Genomic DNA, 22304 nt, shown 5'->3' with positions numbered 1-22304 from the left:
AGAAAACTAAGATCATGGGATCCGGTCCCATCACTTCATGGCAAATAGACGGGGAAACAGTGGCAGATATTTTGGGGGGGGCTCCAGAATCACTGCAGATCGTGACTGCAACCATGAAATAAAAAGATGCTTACTCCTTGGAAGAAATGTTATGACCAACCTAGAAAGCATATTAAAAAGTCAAGACATTACTTTGCCAACAAATGTCCGTCTAGTGAAGGCTACGGTTTTTCCAGTAGTCATGTATGGATATCAGAGTTAGACTATAAAGAAAGCTGAATGCTGAAGAATTGATGCTTTTAAACTGTGGTGCTGGAGAAGACTCTTGGGAGTCCCCTGCACTACAAGGAGATCCAACCAGTCCTTCCTAAAGGAAATCAGTCCTGAATATTCATTGGAAGGACTGATGCTAAAACTGATACTCCAATATGTTGGCCACCTGATGTGAAGAGCTGACTCATTTGCAAAGACCCTGATGCTGGGAAAGAGTGAAGGCGGGAGGAGAAGGGGACGACAGAGAATGAGATGGTTGCATGGCATCACTGACTCAAAGGACATGAGTTTGAGTAAACTCCGGGAGTTGGTGATGGACAGGGAGGCCTGGTGTGCTACAGTCCATGGGTTCGCAAAGAGTCGAACATGACTGAGCAACTGAACTAAACTGAGTGACTCACATACAATAGTATAACTATTACATATACGCTACTAGTTCAGGTTAAATTCAACATTGTCTTGTGTCTTAGATTCATCAATTATTGTATTTAAGTCTAAAAGAAAACGTCACATTCAAATGAACTTATGACTGGCAATAACCCAGATGTTCCTCAAATGGTGATTGAACTGTGGCAAATCCATAATACGGGCTATATGAAACAAAATGGAACTGCTGATACTCCAAACAATAAAGACTGATCTCAAATGCATTATGCTAAGTGAAAGAAGCTAGACTCAAAAGGCCTCCCACTTATTTGAATTTCTGGAAAAAACAAAATTATAAGAACAGAAAATAGATCAGTCGTTGCCAGGGCTTGGGGTGGGGGACAAGGCGCTGCTGACTACCAAGGGGCAATTAAAAAATTAATCTGAGGGCAAAAAATTATTTTTTAAAAAAGTAGATATGGAAAAGAGACCACCACCAACAAAATGTTATATCCTGCTCCTAAGAAGAGAACAGAGAATACTGTATGTGCAAATAAAACGCAGTTCCTATCTAAACTGCTTTGATTAATAGTGTCTTGTCAGCATTGTATGCCAGCACTTCTTTCTGTTTCTGGAGTGCTATCTCTTTGAATCAGACCCTCACCTCCAATCTATCCCAATCTTTCAGATCCTCTCTGAATGCCCCTCTCAACGCTTACTCTGGGCTTTCTAACCTTGGTTTGTCTAAGGGACTGTCTTACATTCATAATCCATTCTTGTCTTAACATGCACCCTTGGTACCAACGCATTTTCTTCACTCCTGACTTCATGTTAGTACTTACATTAATTCCCTTAATTCTTTCCTCATTCTATCTCAACTGTGTTCTGATGGGTCCCTCAGCTAAACCCGATCAAGTCCTCTTCTCAGTCTTCAATTGGTGTTCTTACCTATCATGAGTTAAAGCTACTATGAAGGTTGATAATTTCTTCTCTCCTTGAGGTGCTTTAAAAGTGGCAAACTCTAAAGCCTCCCTTAGGAACCCTGGTTTTTTTTTTCACTCCAATAAACATAACATCCTTATTTGTGTCCAACAAAACTTTTGCCTATCTTTAAATTCCACTTCGTGTTTGGTTTTATTCAAAGACACAGATAAGAGGTCAACTTCTTCCTCACAAAAATCATGCATCTATTTTAAGGCTAGTATTAAAATTATACTATCTTCCTTCTTCAAGGTACATACCTATAATTTTCACAACACTGCTGCTGCTGCTGCTGCTGCTGCTAAGTCGCATCAGTTATGACCGACTCTGTGCAACCCCATAGACAGAAGCCCACCAGGCTCCTCTGTCCCTGGGATTCTCCAAGAACACTGTTTATCACTTAATGCTGTATCTTATGTTCTCTCAAACCTTTCCAGTTTTTCTACAACGCTTTACAAATGAAATGACCCAAACAGGATTCCAATAAATAAGAGACAATTTACAAATAAATACAAAACAGTACTAACATGGCCAAAAAAAAGAATACACTTTGAACAAAAGCAATCTGTCAACTATGTTATGGTCTCCTATACTATGACAGAGGATAGGAGTAGAAAATAATCACTATCTCAGAACTTTAAAAAATTAACCCTCTAGTAGTAAGTCTGCTGTTTCTTTACAAACCAGGAGATCCCCAATCTCCACAGCCGTTGAGCATTTTACAGCCTCCCCAATCCAGGTTAAAAAAAAAACAACCAAGAAACAAAGAACTCTTCTTACAATGAATTCATTGCAGTTATCTCTCCCACGCCTGGCAGGTGGCCTTCATGGGGTCTTAATTATCATCTCATTTCTCCTAAAGCCCACTCCTGCTATTAACTATACAATTGCTAAAACTACCTTCTGTAATCTTTTATCTCCTTTAAAGTCAAAGTATCATTTTCCTGAGTTAGAGAAGAAGAAACAAGGTTGAGAAAAGATTAAGCTGGAAAGCAAAAAAAGAGAACTCTATTTTTTTAAAACAAAATTTAGCTGATACAATTTGTCTTTTCATAATGTGAGCAAAAATACTTACTTCTAAAATAAAGAGGCATGTGTAAACTGCAGAATGAGAAGACTTTTGGCGAAAATTAGATTAAAAAACAGACAAAAATACAAAGCTAATGGTAAGCGAGGAGATAAAAGACAGGAATTTTTTTTTTAAAAAAGGAGAGAGACAGATTACAGGATGCAGAAACAGGGCTGTCATCAGGGGAAAGAAAACAGAAATCTGTCCCAAAAAAGGCAGCAAAGTTATGTATGCAAAATACAGTTTCATTTTGTTTTTCTTTTCAAAGAGAGCAATAAAGTAGCTGTTTGCATTTAGTTTCAGGGAACTAAGAAAAATGGATTTCAGACCATTAGGGTATATTGGGAGAGTATCAAATATTGACTTTTATGACAAAAATTACTAGAAAATAAGGATTGAGTCAATAATAAATAGTCATATAAAAGCACCTGTAATTCAACAAGAACTTTTCAAGTTTAAGTTGGTCACTACACCTCTCTGGTGATACACTGAACAGAGTTATATACCACAGAATGATGGGAAAGAAGCTGTATGAGCTACTTCTAACTCGACCTCTTGGACCCATCTGGATCATGGCAGCAGCTTGCGAATCCTAAGGGGTTAAAATACACCCATTACCCAAGACCAAAAACTACTCCCACCCCACCTTGGCTCAATGGTTTTCTCCCACTGTGGTGAGGGTGGTTTTGGAAAAGCTCCTCAAATGCCAGGAAACACTGTAATACAAAAAGAAAAAAACAATTCATAAGTACCAAAACTTAACTAACATTTTGGCTTCCCTTTCAAGGAAGACTGACTGGTAGAATGGAAAAGGCACCAGTAATAGGAACCAAGAAACCAAGTGTAGTCTCCTTGTTGGGCATTCATTCTAAGATGCTTGCTGTACTCCAGGGATTTGGCAGGGTGGGCACCAAGCACTGCTAAGGGTTACTGAACTAGGTGAATATGTGCCAGAAGCTGCTGACAGCCATCTCTGCCACGAACGTGGCTAAAAATGAAGCCATGGGAGAAGCCAGTAGAACTAGCAGGTATACACAGACATCCCCAGTGATACCACTGAAGAATCTGGCTCCTACTCCAGTCCCTCCTGCAGATACATTCTCCCTGAAGTTAGTCTGTAATAGGTTCCTGTGACTTGCAAGTAAGTCTGGCCAATACATCTGGGTTCTAATTCCACACTGAACTTGGGCGAGTCATTCCTCATTTATGGACCTTAGTTCCTCGTCTATAAAATGGGCTAAATCTAACGTTTTCCAAACTGTTTTAAGCAACAGAACTTAGTTTTTAAAAAAATCTTATTTTGATATTAAAAACTAAAATGATTTTATTCATATAAATCTACTTTATAAGATGAGATTTACAACATTTACTTCTGACCAAAATCAATTAAGAACTGGTATTTAAATCTCACCTTGAGACTGAAAATAAAAATGATTATTAGTATAAATATACTATCAAATGTATGACATTTATCATATCAAATGTGGATTTTACTACAATGACTAAAATCAGTAAGAACAATGATGTATTTGTGTATGTTAGTTTCTCAATCGTGTCCGACTCTTTGCAATCCCATGGACTGTAGCTAGCCAGGTTCCTCTGTCCATGGGATTCTCCAGGCAAAAAACTGGAGTGGGTTGCCATTTCCTTTTCCAAATGATGTATTTGACAAAAACAAAACTTTAAAAAGACCACTGCTAAAAGTTAAAAGCTTTTATTAGTCTACCAGGATTCAATTTATTTCTGTACTGTTTTGGTTGCATAATAATAAGACAATCCTGATTCAAAAAGAACAATTGCAAAGAATAACGTGGTATTACTTAATCACCTGCCATACCCCCATGATATTATTTAATTAAAAGTGGAGAAAAGCTTTTGAGTTCTGCACAAAAGAAAAGCTGACAGCACAAGATTTACTAAATAAATCTCCAACTGGTTAAAATCTAGTACATAATATAGTTAAGCTTCATGGGTGTTGGTTTTTTATTTTTTAATGATTTAAGTATGATTTAAAAATTGAATCTGATTGCAATTACTAGCTTCATAGAACTCTAATAACACAGATAATCTAGAAACTCTATTAAGAAGACTTTTAGTCTGATTCATATACCCTCATTACTCACCAGAAATTGAAATGAAGCAAATATAAGTTATAATTCCTCTTCTTTTATAATAAGCCTGCTTTAAAGCTAAGAAAAATTTTACCAATTCTTATTCACAACCTTAGAGAATTATGAACACAAATAGTAAATTGTGTCAAACAAGACTATTACAATAATTTATTCAATCTTATTGAGAATCAACTTGATGGGGCAGGTCATAGAAGATGCCATAAAACAATCATTATTTGAGAGTGCCTGCTTTACAGTTGAGATGAATAACTCCATGTCCTAACCTCAAGAAGTCAACAGTCTAGCAGAGGATACAATACAGTTAACAACACAGGTTTGAACTGAACGGGTCCACTTATACACACCTTTTCAATATTAAATACAATATTACATAACTGCAGTTGGTTGAATCTGGGAGATGTGGAACTGTGGATTCACAGAAACCATGTAGACCAAGGGCTAACTATAAATTATACTTGGCAGAGTGTCAATGCCTCTAACCCATGCATTGTTCAGGGGTCAGCTTTACATTCATTCATTCAACTGGAGTGTCTCCTCAGTGCCACCAGTCACCGTGCAAGCAACTGGGGCTAAAAAAGTGAACTGTATACAAACTATCCCCATCCTCTTCACATTTAGACTTTAACCTAAAGGCAGTAAATAAACCAATGAAGATTTTTAAACATAGACCATATGACCATTTTTGAAAGATGGCTGGCTACTATACACTGGAGATAGTAAGCCCTAGGATAGAGAAATCAGTTAGAAGCTACTATAGTGATGACAAAGTAACAGGAACTCAAAAGACGGAACAAGAAACTCAACTGAAGTATGTGAAAACAAAAAAAACTTCACAGGGTAATGTTGCAGCTCAATCTTAAAAGACAAGGAGTATGAAGACAAATAGAGGGAGTTTGTGCAATAGGAGAAAACTATATGAAAGGTATGTCTGGAAAACTTCAAGCAGTTCCTCACAATGGATCTTGAATAAGGTGAAATCATAGCTAGAAAGGAAGATTAAGGAAAAGATAGTAACGGATGTAAGAAACACCTCCAGGACACTGGAGAATGCTTTTTAAAACAGGGTGATAACATGATCAGGCTTACATTTTAGAAAAATTCTTTCAGGGACAGTAGCCTGAAGAAGGTGACAAGGAGTCTGCTGCCGCTGCTGCTGCTGCTAACTCACTTCAGTCGTGTCCGACTCTGTGTGACCCCAGACACCATAGACGGCAGCCCACCATCTCCCCCGTCCCTGGGATTCTCCAGGCAAGAACACTGGAGTGGGTTGCATTTCCTTCTCCAACGCATGAAAGTGAAACGTGAAAGTGAAGTCGCTCAGTCGTGCCCAGCCCTAAGCGACCCCATGGACTGCAGCCTACCAGGCTCCTCCGTCCATGGGATTTTCCAGGCAGGAGTACTAGAGTGGGGTGCCATTGCCTTCTCCGGACAAGGAGTCTAACCAACCAAAAAAGAATGCGTGCTTGCCAAAAGACAGACTATCTCAAAAGTCCTAATCTATCAATTTATCATGACAAGGAAAAATGGTCCAAGCAAGTACTCTGAGCTTCAAAAACCAAGCAACTAGTACCAAGTTCAGGCCACAATTCAGTTGATAAAGTCTGAAACTCAAAAAAAAGGGACGTTTCTGCAGATAAAATACTAAAAATGCAACAATGGCAGAAGATAAATGGAATGAAGAGGAAAAAATGACAACTAAGAAAACAAGGATAAAACAGAGAAAAATTTCACTTCAGGGTAAAATTACTTCCACTAGTCAATTACATATAGATTCACTCCTTTCCCCCTTGACCCAGATTCACTTCTTATATGCAACAATAAATTGTGGTTCCAACAAGAAATTCAAAAGTCATGTTTAATTTAAAACATAACACTCAAAAAAAATAACCAAACAAAAACTAGATTAGAAACAGCAACCTGGAACAAAAGACAGTAGCTAGCTAGCTTCTTACTGCTTGAAAAGAAATCTCTTCCTGTCTGCTGTTTCCTTGAAGCATACAAACTAACATAGGGTAAGGCGAGGTGAGGTAGAATAGGAAGTACAGGGTAATGGAGGACTTGCTATTTCACAAAGGTTTCTTATCAATGAACCAGACAAGGTCCTAAAGCTTTCATCACAATTCTTTTTCTTTATATAACAGGTATAACTCAGATTCAAACATGCCAACAGATACAATGAGGAATCCAATTATTTTATCTTAAGAAAATGAATCCTACCTTTCCAGGGTCATCCTTGGATCGAGGCACTTTAAGGAAACACTTGTTCAGTGACAGATTATGTCGGATGGAATTCTGAAATTAAAAAAAGAAAAGCTATAGGGTCATTGGAATCCAAAAATCAAAACCCTCCGTTAAAAACAGAATCAGCAACCTAAATATCTCTATATGGTGACATATCATTACAAATGGAATAAGCTTTTTAAATGAGCTTCAAATTTAAATCTTTCTGATTTTTAAATTATGAATGTTGCAAAGGGAAATACTTATTGGAAAAGACAGTTCCAGTGAATCTTACGAAACTCCAAATAAGGGAGTATATGTCCCTTTTTAAATGTTTAGTAAGATCTTTTAATGATGCAGGAAGATGTCTATGATTAACGTTAAAAACCAAATAAAAAATTATATGCATATTGTGATTTTAATTTTGGTATCTATTTATTAGCTAATTTATTTATTCTTAGAAACAAGGCAGAATGCAAAATGCTAGGAGTTATTTTACACGGAATTATAAGTGAAGATTATTTTCTTCCTTTCACTTTTCTATCATGTTCAAATGATCTACAAGGCACATATGTTACCACTTTTTAGTGAGTTTAAAAAGTTGTAAATAAAAAAATTCCGCTGCTCCATTACAAGAGTACATAAAAGCCAACTAGGTTCTCACTATGATATGTAAGAATGAAAACCACATGGGAAGACATGGGTTACAGAAGTCAGCAGGAACATGTAGGTTCCTCAAATGCAGCAGGAAAGAAAAACCAACTTGGACAGACGGAAAATACACTGAGAGACCTGAAGAATCTGTGAAACAGGTGATCTTTCATGAATAAGCAGGACTATGCCTCAATTCTTAAAGAAAACACCTACAGGCCATTTCTTCTTAATGAAATGCTCCAAAATTTCCAGGAGACAGTGAAGAACAGGGAAGCCTGGCATACTACAGTCCATGAGTTTGCAAGGAGCCGGACAAGATTGAAAGACGGAACAGTAACGGCAACAATGGGCCAAGTGTCAGAAACTGCCCTGGGGCCAGGATTCTACTCCAATACACCACACTGAGGTGGAGGCTGACTATAGCTTGGAAGGGGCACAAAACTCCCACCCAAATGTAACTGGATAAACAAGGATAACTGATCTCGCTGAGGGGGTAAAAAAAACACTGAAAAAGGACACCCCTCCCCAACAGGTCCAAGGGCTTGAGTAAGACTAAGTCTGGATCAAGACCAAAAAAAAGAACACAAAACCACGAGACCCTAGCACAAGCCTGGCAGGAATAACAAGTAATAATCTACTGATAGAGGAGGGGCAGAAGCACGGAGATCCCCATCTGTAGCAAGGGGGGCAGAGACGACTAAAACTTAAAGAGGAAGCAGGAAAATTGAGAAAGCTCTAGAGTATCCAAGCCTGTCTCCAAGCACAAGGCAACAGGGGTCTACTGTGGAGTAACGTAAAGTCTACAGTACCCAAGCCTGTCTCCAAGCACAAAGCAACAGGGGTCTACTGTGGAAGAATGTAAAGTCTGGTATACTAAAGGTAAACGTACCAACAACGAAACTCAAATCCAGCTCAACTACTGGTAAGAGTAATTCAACTCCGTCACAAATGGCCTGTGAAAAAAGATGACTGTCCATTTACAGTTATAAATGCTATTTAACTCTATCTCAACCATTCTTCTACACATGTAGCTAAAACTGTCAAAAGTTGCAAGAGACATGGAAAAGAAGGGGGGAAAAAAACCCACTGTCAAAAGATAAAGTAATCAGCAAAAACCCCACTGAGAAATGATGCAGAGGTCAGAAATATCAGACAAGAACTTTTAGAAAACTATAGGTTCAAGCAACAAGTAGAAAAAGTGCACAACTGCATTAAAAGATGGGGAATTTCAACAGAGATGTGTAAACTATAAGAAAGGGTCAAATGTAACAAGATTATGTTTCAAAAAACCATGGTCAAAGATAAAAAACTCCCTAGATGGTTCATCAGTAGATGGGACACAACTAGGGAAAGGCTCAGATATCTTGAGGATAGATCAGTAGAAATCATCCCAACTAACACACATGCATGCGGGCATGTACACATGCACAAATACAAAAAAGTTCATCCAAGAAGTGTGTAACAATTCATGTAATTAGGGTCTCAGAAGAAGAAATGAAAAGGAATGGGGCAGAGAAGAATTTGAAGAAGTAACAGTCAAGAATCCTCCAAAAATAATACAGGACACATCAAATCACAGATGCATGAATCTCAGAGAACATCAAGCAGAAGGAATTAAAAATCCACACACCTATATTCATTATAGCCCAAATGCTGAAAATCAAAATGAACATCTTGAAGGAAGCAAGAGAAAAAAAAAAAGATTATGTACAGAGAAATAAACATCAGAATTACAGCAGATGTCTCAAAAAACTGTGCAAGTTAGAAAAAAACAAAGCGACATCTTTAAAATAATAAAAGAAAAAGTCAATTCTATATGCAGTGAAAATATCTCTCAAAAATGAAGGCAAAATAAAGACTTTGCAAGACACAAAAGCTGAAAAAATTCACTTTTTGTACCACCAGTTGGCTGGCAATGTTAGATGGAAGTTCTTCAGGCAGAAGTATGATACCAAATGGAAACTTGAAACTACAAGAAGAAATGAAGTTCCAGAAACTGTGAAAATGAAGGCAAATTTTTAAAAATCACTTTTTCTTATTTGTAATGTCTTTAAAAGATGACTGTCTAAAGCAAATATAACAGCTTATTATGAGGTTTTTAACATGTAAAGGGAAAACATGGCAACAACATAAAGGCTGGCTCAGGGGAATCAGAAGTACAGCAGACCCTTGAACAATATGGGTTTGAATTGCACTGGTCCACTAAACATACTTTTTTCCAGTAAATACATACTATAGTGGGCTTTCCTGGCGGCTCAGCAGTCAAGAATCCACCTGCAATACAGGAGACATGGGTTTGATCCCTGGGTCAGAAAGATCCCCTGAAGAAAATGGCAACCCACTTCAGTATTCTTGCCTGAGAAATCCATGGACAGAGGAGCATGGCAAGCCACAATCATGAGTTCCAAGAGTTAGACGTGACTTGGTGACTAAACCACCACCACAATACGCTACAGTACTATACAATCCAAGGCTGGTTGAATGTGCAGATGTGGAACCACGGATACGGAGAACCAACTGTAAAATTATACATTCGACTGTGGAGGAGTCAGCCTGCACTGCCTGGGCTATTCAAGGATCAACTATATAAGGTTTATAAAGTTCTCACTCCATACATAAAATAGTATAATGAAGGTAGAGTGTGATAAGTTAAAGATATGGGTGGTAAATTCTAGAATAATTACTTCTTAAAACAAAATTTAGGAAGAGATATAACTAATAAAATCATAGTGAAAATAAAATGAAATCACAAAAAGTACTCAGTCCAAATCCAAAAGAAGACAAAGGAAAGCAAGAACTAATCAGAAAAACTACCCATCTAAAAACATCAGGATGGAAAGAAAACATCACGATGAAATCAAAATGGTCATGTTTTCTAAATGGCTTTGGAAGAACACATCTCTACTTGGGTCTTCCTCCTCTATTAAAAGCTTAAAAGCTGGAAATCTTCCAGATTCTGCCACTGTTCTTTTTTCATTTCTACATTTGCTGTGTAGGCAATCTCATCCACAGCCATGGCTTCAATAACCATCTGTTACAGACCTTTCTCCTAAATTAACATAAATTTTCAACATTCTACTAGACATCGCCAGAAACTCCAACCAAACATGTTTAAAACTAAACTCAATCTTTATTTCCAATGTGGTCTTCTTTCAGTTTCCTCTTCTCTGCTTATTCATATAACTGCTCCAATCAGACACCTGTCAAGCCTCCTTAACTCCTTCCTCCTTACCATCTAAAACGAATCTGTCACCAAATCTTGTAAGTCTGCCTTCAATTTACCTTCTTTATTCCATCTCTTCTGTTACCATCTCAGTCTAGGACACCAGTCACACCAAAAACTAGTACAATAGCTTCGTTCCTCTCTTTACCCCTCTCCAATATTCTCCACCCAGCAGGCAGTTACTTCCTCACAAGGCAAATCTGACTTACTGCTTCAATTAAAATCCTTCAGTAAATTCCCATTGCCCTTAGGATACAATCTACAATCCTAAAGCCTCCACAAGAGTCTTCATGACCTCACCCTACCCTGCTATCTCTAAATCTATACCATCTGTACTCGACCCTCATCCTCTCCAATGTTCTCTCTCACCTGCAGGCTTTCCATCTACTACAAAAGTTATGGCCTCCAGCCTTCCTTCACTCCCTTCACCTGAGTCTCCTCAGTCTCCAATTCATTCTTAGTTTAAATGTTAGTTCCTGAAGGAAATCTTTTCTGACTTTCATAGATGCTTAGGTCAGGCAAAATGTACATTTCACATTACGCAATGATTTGTTTAATGTTCTTCCTCCTCTATATTGTATTCTCTATTGAATGCTTCTCTATGAAGCATTCTCCATAAGGGTAAGCATCTTTTCTACCAATTCAGAAAATGGAATATAATGCTTTTCATATGGGAATCATGAATCTTCTGGAAAAAATACCAAGAGCGTATTCAGAAAATAAAAACACCCAGAGAGCTATGAGAGCCGTGACATGTATTTACAGCACACAACAGAGAAAAGAGATTACTTCAGATCTCACAACTTGGAGACACACTACATCTAACAACCCTAAGAGAAAAAACTCAGAGAGCAGAGGCAGACATAATTAGGATGGCCAAGTTAAAGGTGGAGAAAAATGGCCCAGGTTAAATAACTGATGGATTTTTTTCCAGTAGTCACATATGGATGTGACAGTTAGACCACAGAAACCTGAGCGCTTAAGAATTGATGCTTTTGAACTGGGGTGTTGGAGAAGACTCTTTAGAGTCCTTTGGACAGCAAGGAGATCAAACCAGTCAACCCTAAAGAAAATCAAACTGGAATATTCATTGGAAGCACTGATGCTGAAACTGAAGCTCCAATACTTTGGCCACCTGATGTGAAGAGCCGACTCCTTGGAAAAGACCCTGATGCTCCAAAAGACTGAAGACAGAAGGAGAAGGGGATGACAGAAGATGAGATGGTTGGATGGCATCATCCTCCAGGAGTTGGTAACAGACAGGGAAGCCTGGCATGCTGCAGTCCATGGGGTTGCAAAGAGTTGGACACAACTGAGCGACTGAACTAAAATAACTGTTAAAGGAAAACTGCTTGGCCTTGAAAATCACATCTTTAAAAGCAGTTTCTCAAAAGTACAGCCTACTTACCCTAGAATCAGTTGAGATGAATATTAATGCAGATTACTAGGCTCTAAGATGGCTAATTTAAAATCTCTGGACTTGTGACCCAGGAATCTGAATTTTAAAAGCACTCTCACTGATTTTTATTTTCAACTTGAGTTTAATCTGGCATCTCTAATTCCATCAATCACCATGTTCCCACATATATTTCTCTTCTCCCACTGTGAGAGCCAGTACTCCCAAAATACGAAATCTGTAGTCATTTGTTCAATCCTACGATGCACACTGATCACTGAGGAAGGCTTTCTTATCTCTCCTTGCTATTCTTTGGAACTCTGCACTCAGATGGGTATATCTTTCCTTTTCTCCTTTGCCTTTACCTTCTCTTCTTTTCTCAACTATTTGTAAGACGTCCTCAGACAACCATTTTGCCTTTTTGCATTTCTTTTTCATGGGGATGGTCTTGATCACTGCCTCCTGTACAAACAATGTCATGAACCTCTGTCCATAGTTCTTCAGGCACTCTGTCTATCAGATCTAATCCCTTGAATCTGTTTGTCACTTCTACTGTGTAATCGTAAGACATTTAATTTAGGTTATACCTGAATGGGCTAGTGGTTTTCTCTACTTTCTTCAATTTAAGTCTGAATTTGGGAATAAGGAGTTCATGATCTGAGCCACAGTCAGCTCTCAATCTTGTTTTCATTGACTGTATAGAGCTTCTCCATCTTCGGCTGCAAAGATTATAATCAATCTGATTTCAGTATTGACCATCTGGTGATGTCCATGTGTAGAGTCTTCTCTTGTGTTGTTGCAAGAGGGTGTCTGCTATGACCAGTGCATTCTCTTGGCCAAACTCTATTAGCCTTTGCCCTGCTTCACTTTGTGCTCCAAGGCCAAACTTGCCTGTTACTCCAGGTATCTCCTAACTTCCTACTTTTGCATTCCAGTCCCCTATGACAAAGAGGACATGTTTTTTTTGGTGTTAGTTCTAGAAGGTCCTGTAGGTCTTCAGAACCATTCAACTTCAGCTTCTTTGGCATTAGTGGCTGGTGCACAGACTTGGAATACTGTGATACTGAATGGTTTGCCTTGGAAACAGAGATCATTCTGTCATTTTTGAGACTGCATCCAAGTACTGCATTTCAGACTCTTTTGTTGACTATGAGGGCTACTCCATTTCTTCTAAGGGATTCTTGCCCACAGTAGTAGATACAATGGTCACCTGAATTAAATTTGCCCATTCCTGTCCATTTTAGTTCGCTGATTTCTAAAATGTTGATGCTCATATCTTGCCATCTCCAGTTTGACCACTTCCAATTGACTGGTTCCAAGCTGGAAAAGGAGTATGTATATTGTCATCCTGTCACAAAGGAGTTAAGGTGTCTACTGTCACCCTGCTTATCTGACTTATATGCAGAGTACATCATGTGAAACTCCAGGCTGGATGAAGCACAAGCTGGAATCAAGACTGCCGGGAGAAATATCAATAATCTCAGTTAGGCAGATGACATGCCCTTAAGGCAGAAAGCGAAGAGGAATTGAAGAGTCTCTTGTTTAAAGTGAAAGAGGAGAATGAAAAAGCTGGCTTAAAAGTCAACATTCAAAAACTAAGATCACGGCATCCGGTTCCATCATTTTATGGCAAATAGATGGGGAAACAATGGAAACAGTGACAGACTTTATTTTCTTGGGCTCCCAAATCACTGCAGATGGTGACTGCAGCCATGAAATTAAAAGACGCTTGCTCCTTGGAAGAAAAGCTATGACCAACCTAGACAGCAAATTAAAAAGCAGAGACATTACTTTGCTGACAAATGGGTCCATCTAGTCAAAGTTATAGTTTTTCCAGTAGTCATGTATGGATATGAGAGTTGGACTGTAAAGAAAGCTGGGTGCCGAAGAATTGATGCTTTTGAACTGTGGTTTACAGGAGAATTGGAGGAGACTCTTGAAAGTCCCTTAGACTGCAAGGAGATCAAACCACTCAATCCTAAAGGACATTGACCCTGAACATTCATTGGAAGGACTGATACTGAAGCAGAAGTTCCAATATTTTGGCCACCTGATGCAAAGAGCTGACTCATCAGAAAAGACCCTGATGCTAGAAAAGACTGAGGGCAGGAGGAGAAGGAGGTGACAGAGGATGAGACGGTTGGACAGCATCATCAACTCAACAGACATGAGTCTGAGCAAACTTCTGGAGATAGGGAAGGACAGGGAAGCCTGGAGTGCTACAGTCCATGGGATTGCAGAGTCGAACACAACTGAGCAACTGAACAACAACAAGAAAAACCAGAACACAATAATCAAGGTCAAGGTCAAGAGATGACCACAAAAGTCTAGGAACAAAGGATTTTAAGAAAATAACCCAAGATCTCAGTCTAGAGAGAATCCAGAAGACCGACTGCATAACAGCTGTGTGTATGTGCTGTGTGCTTAGTCACTCAGTCATGTCTGACTCTTCGGAACCCCATGGACTGCAGCCTGCCAGGCTCCTCTGTCCATGGGGATCTTCAGGCAAGAATACTAGAGTGCACTGCCATGCTCTCCCCCAGGGGATCTTCCCAACCCAGGGATTGAACCCAGGTCTCCCGAACTGCAAGGAGATTCTTTATGGTCTGAGCCACCAGGGAAACCCAAGAATACTGGAGTGGGTAACCTATCTTTTCCCCAGGGTATCTTCCCAACCCAGATATAGAACCACGGTCTGCTGCACTGCAGGCAGATTATTTACTAGCTGAGTTACAACTACTCTTACTTTTATTCAGTTTTAGGATTTTCTTTAAATCTTTTTTATTTCCTTACATATAGTTTTTGAATGTGTGAAACACTTAAGATGTTTTAAAACTCAAAACTATATAAAAAGGTACACTCAAAATCTCATTCCCTTCTCTCTCTCTCTCCTACCTCAGTTCTATACATACCTATAGATAACTATGTTTACTGTATTTCTAGTTTTTTACTCCTAAATTTTTTACAATAAGCAAATACATACTCATTTCTTTTTCCTTCCACTCAGAAAAGTAGAATATACTCTACATACCAATACTACTTTCATATTTTTCTTTTTACTACCTTAAATTCCAATAACAGGTTAATTTTCTTCAGTAAGGTGGATAGCACAAAAATCTGAATTCCTTTTCCTCTAGTTCAGATTATAAAATCATTCAATTATAGAAACTTACATAATTTTTTGTACTCTGATGGATTATGCAAAGGATTGTTTTTAATATGTAATCTCCCTTCAATGCCTTGGCACAAAATGAAAAGGAGTTTACCTAAATATTGCACTTCCCTTGCGGCTCAGCTGGTAAAGAATCCGCCTGCAATGCGGGAGACCTGGGTTTGATCCCTGGGTTGGGAAGATCCCCTGGAGAAGGGAAAGGCGACCCACTCCAGTATTCTGGCCTGGAGAATTCCATGGACTGTATAGCCCATGGGGTCACAGAATTGGACACGACTAAGCGACTTTCACTTCACCTAAATATTAAAATTCTATTTGAATCTTCTAAACAAGCACAGCAACATTTTCTCCTCTGGGTAACTTTAACTGGCTCTATGTTTCTGGAAAGATGGATGACAACTGCTTTAGGATCTTTATTCAACTCTCTTTTCATCGAATACAGGCTAATTTCACAAATTCTATATGACCTTCCATTTTCAGCTAACCCATCTCCTCCATACCTGAAGAAGAAATAGTAAACAGAAAATTGCACAAGCAATGTCAAACAAATCTAAGGACAATGAATGGGAACTTTTAAACATCAAAAGAGAGATAAGACCTTGGCAAAGGAGAAGATAAATCACTTTCCATGTATCTCCATTTATGTTCAAAATATTACATTTCTATGTTTACAAAAATAAAACTTAAAAGTAATTATGGCAAGTTCTAGGCTCCTAAAATTGGATAGAAGAAAACTTTTTTAAAAAGAATAATTATGAAATAGCAATCCCTGGAAATATTAAAGGGCTTCCTAATGCAACAAACTGAATGAGATAATCTCCTTGGCATGTCTTTTAGTTCTAAAAAGCAGCATTACTTCTCCACCTATTCCCATTTTTCTCCTTCATTACATTCAAACCATGTATCTTCCAAGTGAAACACCACTATTTCTAAACCAGTTTCAGACCATAACTTGGGCTGGCCAGCAGCAAGAAATACAACAGACCGAATCTGGCACTCACGGGTGGACTCAGATGAAATAAGACCTCTGAACAAAAAACTGTAAGCTCTATAATAGTGTTGTGTGCTAAGTCTCTTAGTCGTGTTCAACTCTTTGTAACCCCACGGACTGCAGCCCGCGAGGCTCCTCTGTCCATGGGACTGATTCTCTTCCAAGCAAGAATACTGGAATGGGTTGCCATTTCTTCCTCAAGGGGATCTTCCCAACCCAGGGATCAAACCCACGTCTCTTGTATCTCCTGCATTGGCAGGCAGGTTCTTTGCCACTGGTGTCACCTGGTAATAGTTATTAATAAAACATACAGAAACACAAAAGATGAATTCTACAGGGAGAAAAGAGGTTACATATGAGCTTAAAGAATAAACAGAATAAAGCTAACAGAATAAAGGGTGAGAAAGTCTAAGGACAAGTAAGAGAAAAAAGCAAGAAATCAAAATATCTATATCTAGACAACTAATAGGTGGGACTAAGATATAAGAAGAAAGAGTATATGAGAGGGAACTAACAAAAAATAAAGCTAGGAAAGAAAGGTGGGACCAGGATGCTGGCTTTCATTCAAACTGCATTTATTAAGGCTTATTAAATGAAGTACTATGCTGGGGCATGGAAGAGAGGAAGAGATTAAAAAAAAAATCCCTTCCCATAAGGCACTTGGTTATCTGGCACAGTACAGAGCACATCATTAGTACACAGTAAGTTACTAAATGCCTTTAATAAATATATTCAAACAAAAAAAAACAAAGATCTTAAGACAGGAAAGATTAAGAGAAACAAGTGTAACTACCAGCTGATGGCAGCTCTGTAAACTCCCTTCTTCCACATGCACATAAACAAATACACACACCTCCACACAGCACACACTGGATCACTTCTACATAAGAATATGAATGCAACATGTGTAGATACCAAAGAAAGTTGAATTATCTGTTGTATAACGTAACTTAGGCAGGTAACTACTTTGAAGGTTCCTGAAAAAGCTTAGGTGAGGAAGTAGGACTTCTTAAAAAGGTAGCCGATTCTAGAGCTGGGGCAGGAAAGATATAAGATGAGCCTGGAACATCTTATGGAGGCACAAAGTTAAGAAGTAAACAAAAAAATTGAACCACGTATCAATGGTTACAGGAGCCAACTTGTTAAGAGCTCCCAATGGCAAAAGCAGCACCAATTTGAAGAACAAATAACAGCAATACAAAAAATAAATATCCATGAGTGCTGACTGTTACAAACAATGATTGAATGAATGAATAAATAAATAGAAGGGGAAGAAGGGATAAGGTTTTTTTTTAACAGAAGAATCCCAATTAATATGGGAGGAATAAAGGAAAAGAGAAAATCACAGCTAGAAAACAAAAACTGCTGTAATGATCTACCAATGAAAGCTGAAATGAATAAAGTTTTAAGGAAAAAACAGGGTACTTGCATGCCAAAATATCTCCCCCAAAACATAATTTACAAAGTCATAAATACTAACTCCATAGTGGAGAAACCTGACAGACACCATCTTAACCAAAGAACCAAGCTCAACATTACCAGTAATAAGATATACTGACATCAAGTTCCCCCTGATACGAATGATATACAGAGGACACATCACTTCTGCATCATCCCTCCCCAAAATGCACTACCCTCAATCTAATCAAGAAAATATCAGACATATCCAAACCGAGGAACATTCTACAGAATACCAGACAAGTACTTTTGAAAAGTGTCAAGTATTCTTCAAAAGTGTCAAGATCATTACAGGCAAAAAAAGATGAGGAACAGTTACAGATTGAAGAAGCCTAAGGAGACATGACAAATGAGGACAAAATGCAAGGTGGGATCCTAGATTAGATCCCAAAATGAATCCTGGAACATAAAAAGACATCAGTGGAAAAACTGGTGAAATCTGAAAAAAGTCTGTAATGTACTTAGTTTAGTAGCTAACAGTACTGCTAAGTCAAAAGTATTAATTTCTTAGTTTTGTTAATGGTTGGTTATATAAGGTGTTACCATGGAGGAACTGGTTGAAGGAGATACAGGAACGCTTTGTACTACTTACGTAACTCTTCTGTAAACCTAGAATTCTTTCAAAGAAAAGGTTTTTAAAAAATCTTGGGTCATGAAAACAACACTAATTGCAATACTATGTTGGTTTTTTTGAACCTTAGACTCTCAACTTACCTGAACTGTGGGGACTGTTTTCCAGTGAATGCTACATTCTCTCTACTCCCACTTTATGCTATGTCAGTCCTCTAATACAATAAAGTTATAACAAATTAATATTCTACCAGCAATAGTTATTCATCAAATTAAAAATGTTTTACATCCTAAAAATGACTAGTAATCAGAATTTCATCTTTAATTACATAAACCTCCACAAAGCTTTACCTTCAGTAGAAGCCAATATTGTTCTTGTTCACAGTATAAAAATAAAAACTTAAATAAAATCCTTACCTTCCAACCACTGCCAGCCTCTCTATAATATGGGAAGTTATCACAAATCCACTGGTAAATCTCACTCAGAGTCATTTTCTTTTTGGGTGAGCTATTAATTGCAAATGTAATGAGGCTGGCATAACTGTATGGAGGTTTCCCATCTTTGTGCTGTTGGACTTCTTCCTGGTCCAGGGTTGTATTTGGATCAAGGAGTGCATTCTTCTTGGAAATTCCTGTTCCATGCGCATTTTGTGCAGCATCAGATTTTTGGATGGCTGCTCTCATGGTGAGCTGTGGTAACCAGTCCATAGATGTTAGGCTGCTCTCCAGTTCAGATGTCATCCTGAAGGTAAATAGACTCCTTAGTCAATATCAAGGAAAGAACCCCTGCTTCTCAAAATATCCAATATTCACAAATCTAGGAGTTCCAAAGTGAGGGAAAGCCTGAGTTACATCTGGAGGAAAAAGATTGAGTATATTAATGACCAAACCAAATATTTAAGGGATTAACATTTCCAACTGTTTTCTTAATTTCTTCCTCTCCAAAACACAACTAATTTGGTTTGAAACTATACAAGAGACAGAACAATGCATACACACAAAGTGATTTTTATGTCACTTTTCTTAAAACGACTGTCACTTTGAACAGACAGACAGGACCACAGTATGAAAAAAAAACCTGTCTGCAGTCCAGCTCTTTACTCATCAACACCACAGGCCCTTTTAAGACTTAAGACTACATATCTGGCATTTCTTGTACATAAATTTTAAGGAAATCATACAAAAGAATATCAAAAGTAAAGTGTAGGCAAGAGGTCAGAGAAGTAACTGAGAAACAGGCACAGGAATTTACATGAAGAAAGAAGGTATAGCTGAGCAGGTGGGAGGCAGGAAGAGTAAAGCCGGGTAGACAAGGATAGCAAGGAGACAAGCTAGCTGGGGGAGTTGACCGAAAAGAGGAATGCAAACTCAAGGACACTGATGAAATACAGAAATGGAGAACAGACAGCACCATGCGGTTTAAAAAAAAAGTCAAAGAACAAGCTTTAAAAAACTAAAATCTGGGAGTACAGGATATAAGAGATAAAGTCACATAAATGAAAAGCAGGAAAAGAAGCATTAAAAACTCAAGGAAAGGCTTACAAAAACATCCAGTAATCTGAATTCTGTAATCTATTTCGCTCCAAGGCCAAAAAATCTCAAACCATTACCACTCAAAGAAAGAAAAAAGAAAAAACAACACCTGCCAGGTTAACACATATTCTGGAGAGAGAAGGAAGCTGCTCTAAGAATGAAAGATAAAAAATACAGAAACAAAGCTTGACACTTCACACTAGCATGGCTAACTTTCAACAAGAGGTATAAACTTTCCTATCCTGGGATCAAAGAAGCAGGAAAAGTGAGCCTGACAACAAAGCAGAGAGGCATGAAAGACTTCTAACTGACATGAAAATAAAGGAAAAAAGAAAGCAAAATAGGAAACTTAAAATATCTCAGTAAAAAGAAAAAAACTGTGGCCAAGAAAATCCCACATATATCCCTCATTCCAAATGGCCATAGGCAAAAAACAATCTACACTTTGTGCTTAGGATCTGAACTTCTGGAAGGCAATGTAGAAATGATGGAGAACACAGATTCTGGAGTCAAGCAGACCAGAATTCAAGTACATAATCTACCAGTTACTATCTGTGAGACTATGAAAATGTTAGTATCTCTTAACCCCATCTCATCTGTGATATGAAACAATAATACCACCTATGATTAAAATACTACTTTGAGAATTAAAAATTAAATGGGTAACTTATACTAGGAAGAAACACCCAATAAGTGTTAGTTAATAATACTGCTCTAGGGGTATCTAGGGAGGGTACTAATGAACCATAAAGTAAACAAGATTAAGCAATAGCAATAAAATCAAGAGACAGCCATGAGGATTCTATCTGCATTACCAGATAATTCTTTTTCTTATATTCTGATTAACAGTTTAACATTTTTCATTTTCCCTTCCCATCTCTCTGAAACCTGAACTTTAAATTCCTCTATACAGCACCTTCAGAGATCAAAAAAAAACCTCACCCTCCTGTTCTACAATCTCAGCCAGAAATGTCTGTTTCCAGAATGAAATAAGTTATAGAAACTTGTGGAATAAGGAGCCAAGATAATTTAGAGATCACAGAATGTCAAAGAGTAGGCAAAGTACCGTACAGGTCGGAGAAAAACTGCTTCAATCTAAAGATGAAAAACTAACTCATACAAATAGTTAATAGTAGAACTAACACCAGAGCTCAGAGCTCCTGATGCCCAATCTAGCAGTTTTTCTACCATACTTATTTGTAATATTAGAATAACAGTATCTACCTCTCACTGACATAAAGTACAGTGACTGGCAAACAATAAACAGGCAATAAATGTTAGCTCTTGGTGGTGGCGATATTGATAGTCGCGGCTATTATTCACATTTTATTCTGCAAGCATTGGCTATTTTACCAGGCTGTCATCGTATTGGCCTCAATTAAGTCTCTACCAAATAGCTTTATTTTGTTCAAATTCCCCACGCAGCTAGTCACATACATTTTCAAAGATAATGTAAAAGTACACTGCAAACTGGAATATAATGGATATTGCGGATGCTCCCTATTGAAAATCATCTTTAACTTCTGCTTCTTCCACCAGTGCCACTGACTTTATGAGACTCTCAGTAATAAAGCATGAACATACACTAAGCAGGTACTTAATACTGCTGTAACATTTAATAAGAGTTTATAATTACACATGTGTACAAGATTATTCTAGAGTAAAACTTTATACACACAGCAATTAAGATAAAATTTTTATCCTCTAGGAACTATACTCCAATTAGGAAAGTCAAATACAAGAAAGAGTTGAAAAAGAGCTATGAGTTCTGTAATGGTTCAGAAAAAAGTAGAAGACAACATGGGCTGCAGCCTTAAGAAACAGAAGGATGTAGATATCCATCAGCAGACGAATGGATAGGAAAGCTGTGGTACATATACACAATGGAGTATCATTCAGCCATTAAAAAGAATACATTTGAATCAGTTCTCATGAGGTGGATGAAACTGGACTCAATTATACAGAGTGAAGTAAGCCAGAAAGAAAAACACCAATACAGTATACCAATGCATATATATGGAATTTAGAAAGATGGTAACGATAACCCTGTATGCGAGACAGCAAAAGAGACACAGATGTATAGAACAGTCTTTTGGACTCTGTGGGAGAGGAAGAGGGTGGGATGATTTGGGAGAATGGCATTGAAACATGTATAATATCATATAAGAAATGAATCACCAGTCCAGGTTCGATGCAGGATACACGATGCTTGGGGCTGGTGCACTGGGATGACCCAGAGGGATGGTATGGGGAGGGAGTTGGGAGG

At 38.0% G+C, this 22304-nt stretch overlaps 1 protein-coding gene across 2 annotated transcripts in view; it reads right to left on the bottom strand.

Moving 5' to 3' along the window:
• Positions 1–22304, bottom strand: part of FOXJ3 (forkhead box J3) — a 145723-nt gene that overhangs the window by 77387 nt on the left and 46032 nt on the right. For both annotated transcript variants that reach the window (XM_068963909.1, XM_068963910.1), the window contains exons 3-4: positions 18923–19247; positions 7039–7113 (exon numbers count right to left, since the gene is read on the bottom strand). In XM_068963909.1, coding sequence (XP_068820010.1) covers positions 7039–7113; positions 18923–19247 — 400 coding nt within the window. The remainder of the gene's footprint in view (positions 1–7038; positions 7114–18922; positions 19248–22304) is intronic.

This window comes from Capricornis sumatraensis, chromosome 2 (genome assembly GCF_032405125.1).
Source record: "Capricornis sumatraensis isolate serow.1 chromosome 2, serow.2, whole genome shotgun sequence".
Taxonomy (NCBI): Eukaryota; Metazoa; Chordata; class Mammalia; order Artiodactyla; family Bovidae; genus Capricornis; species Capricornis sumatraensis.
This window is presented reverse-complemented; position numbering and strand designations above follow the sequence as displayed.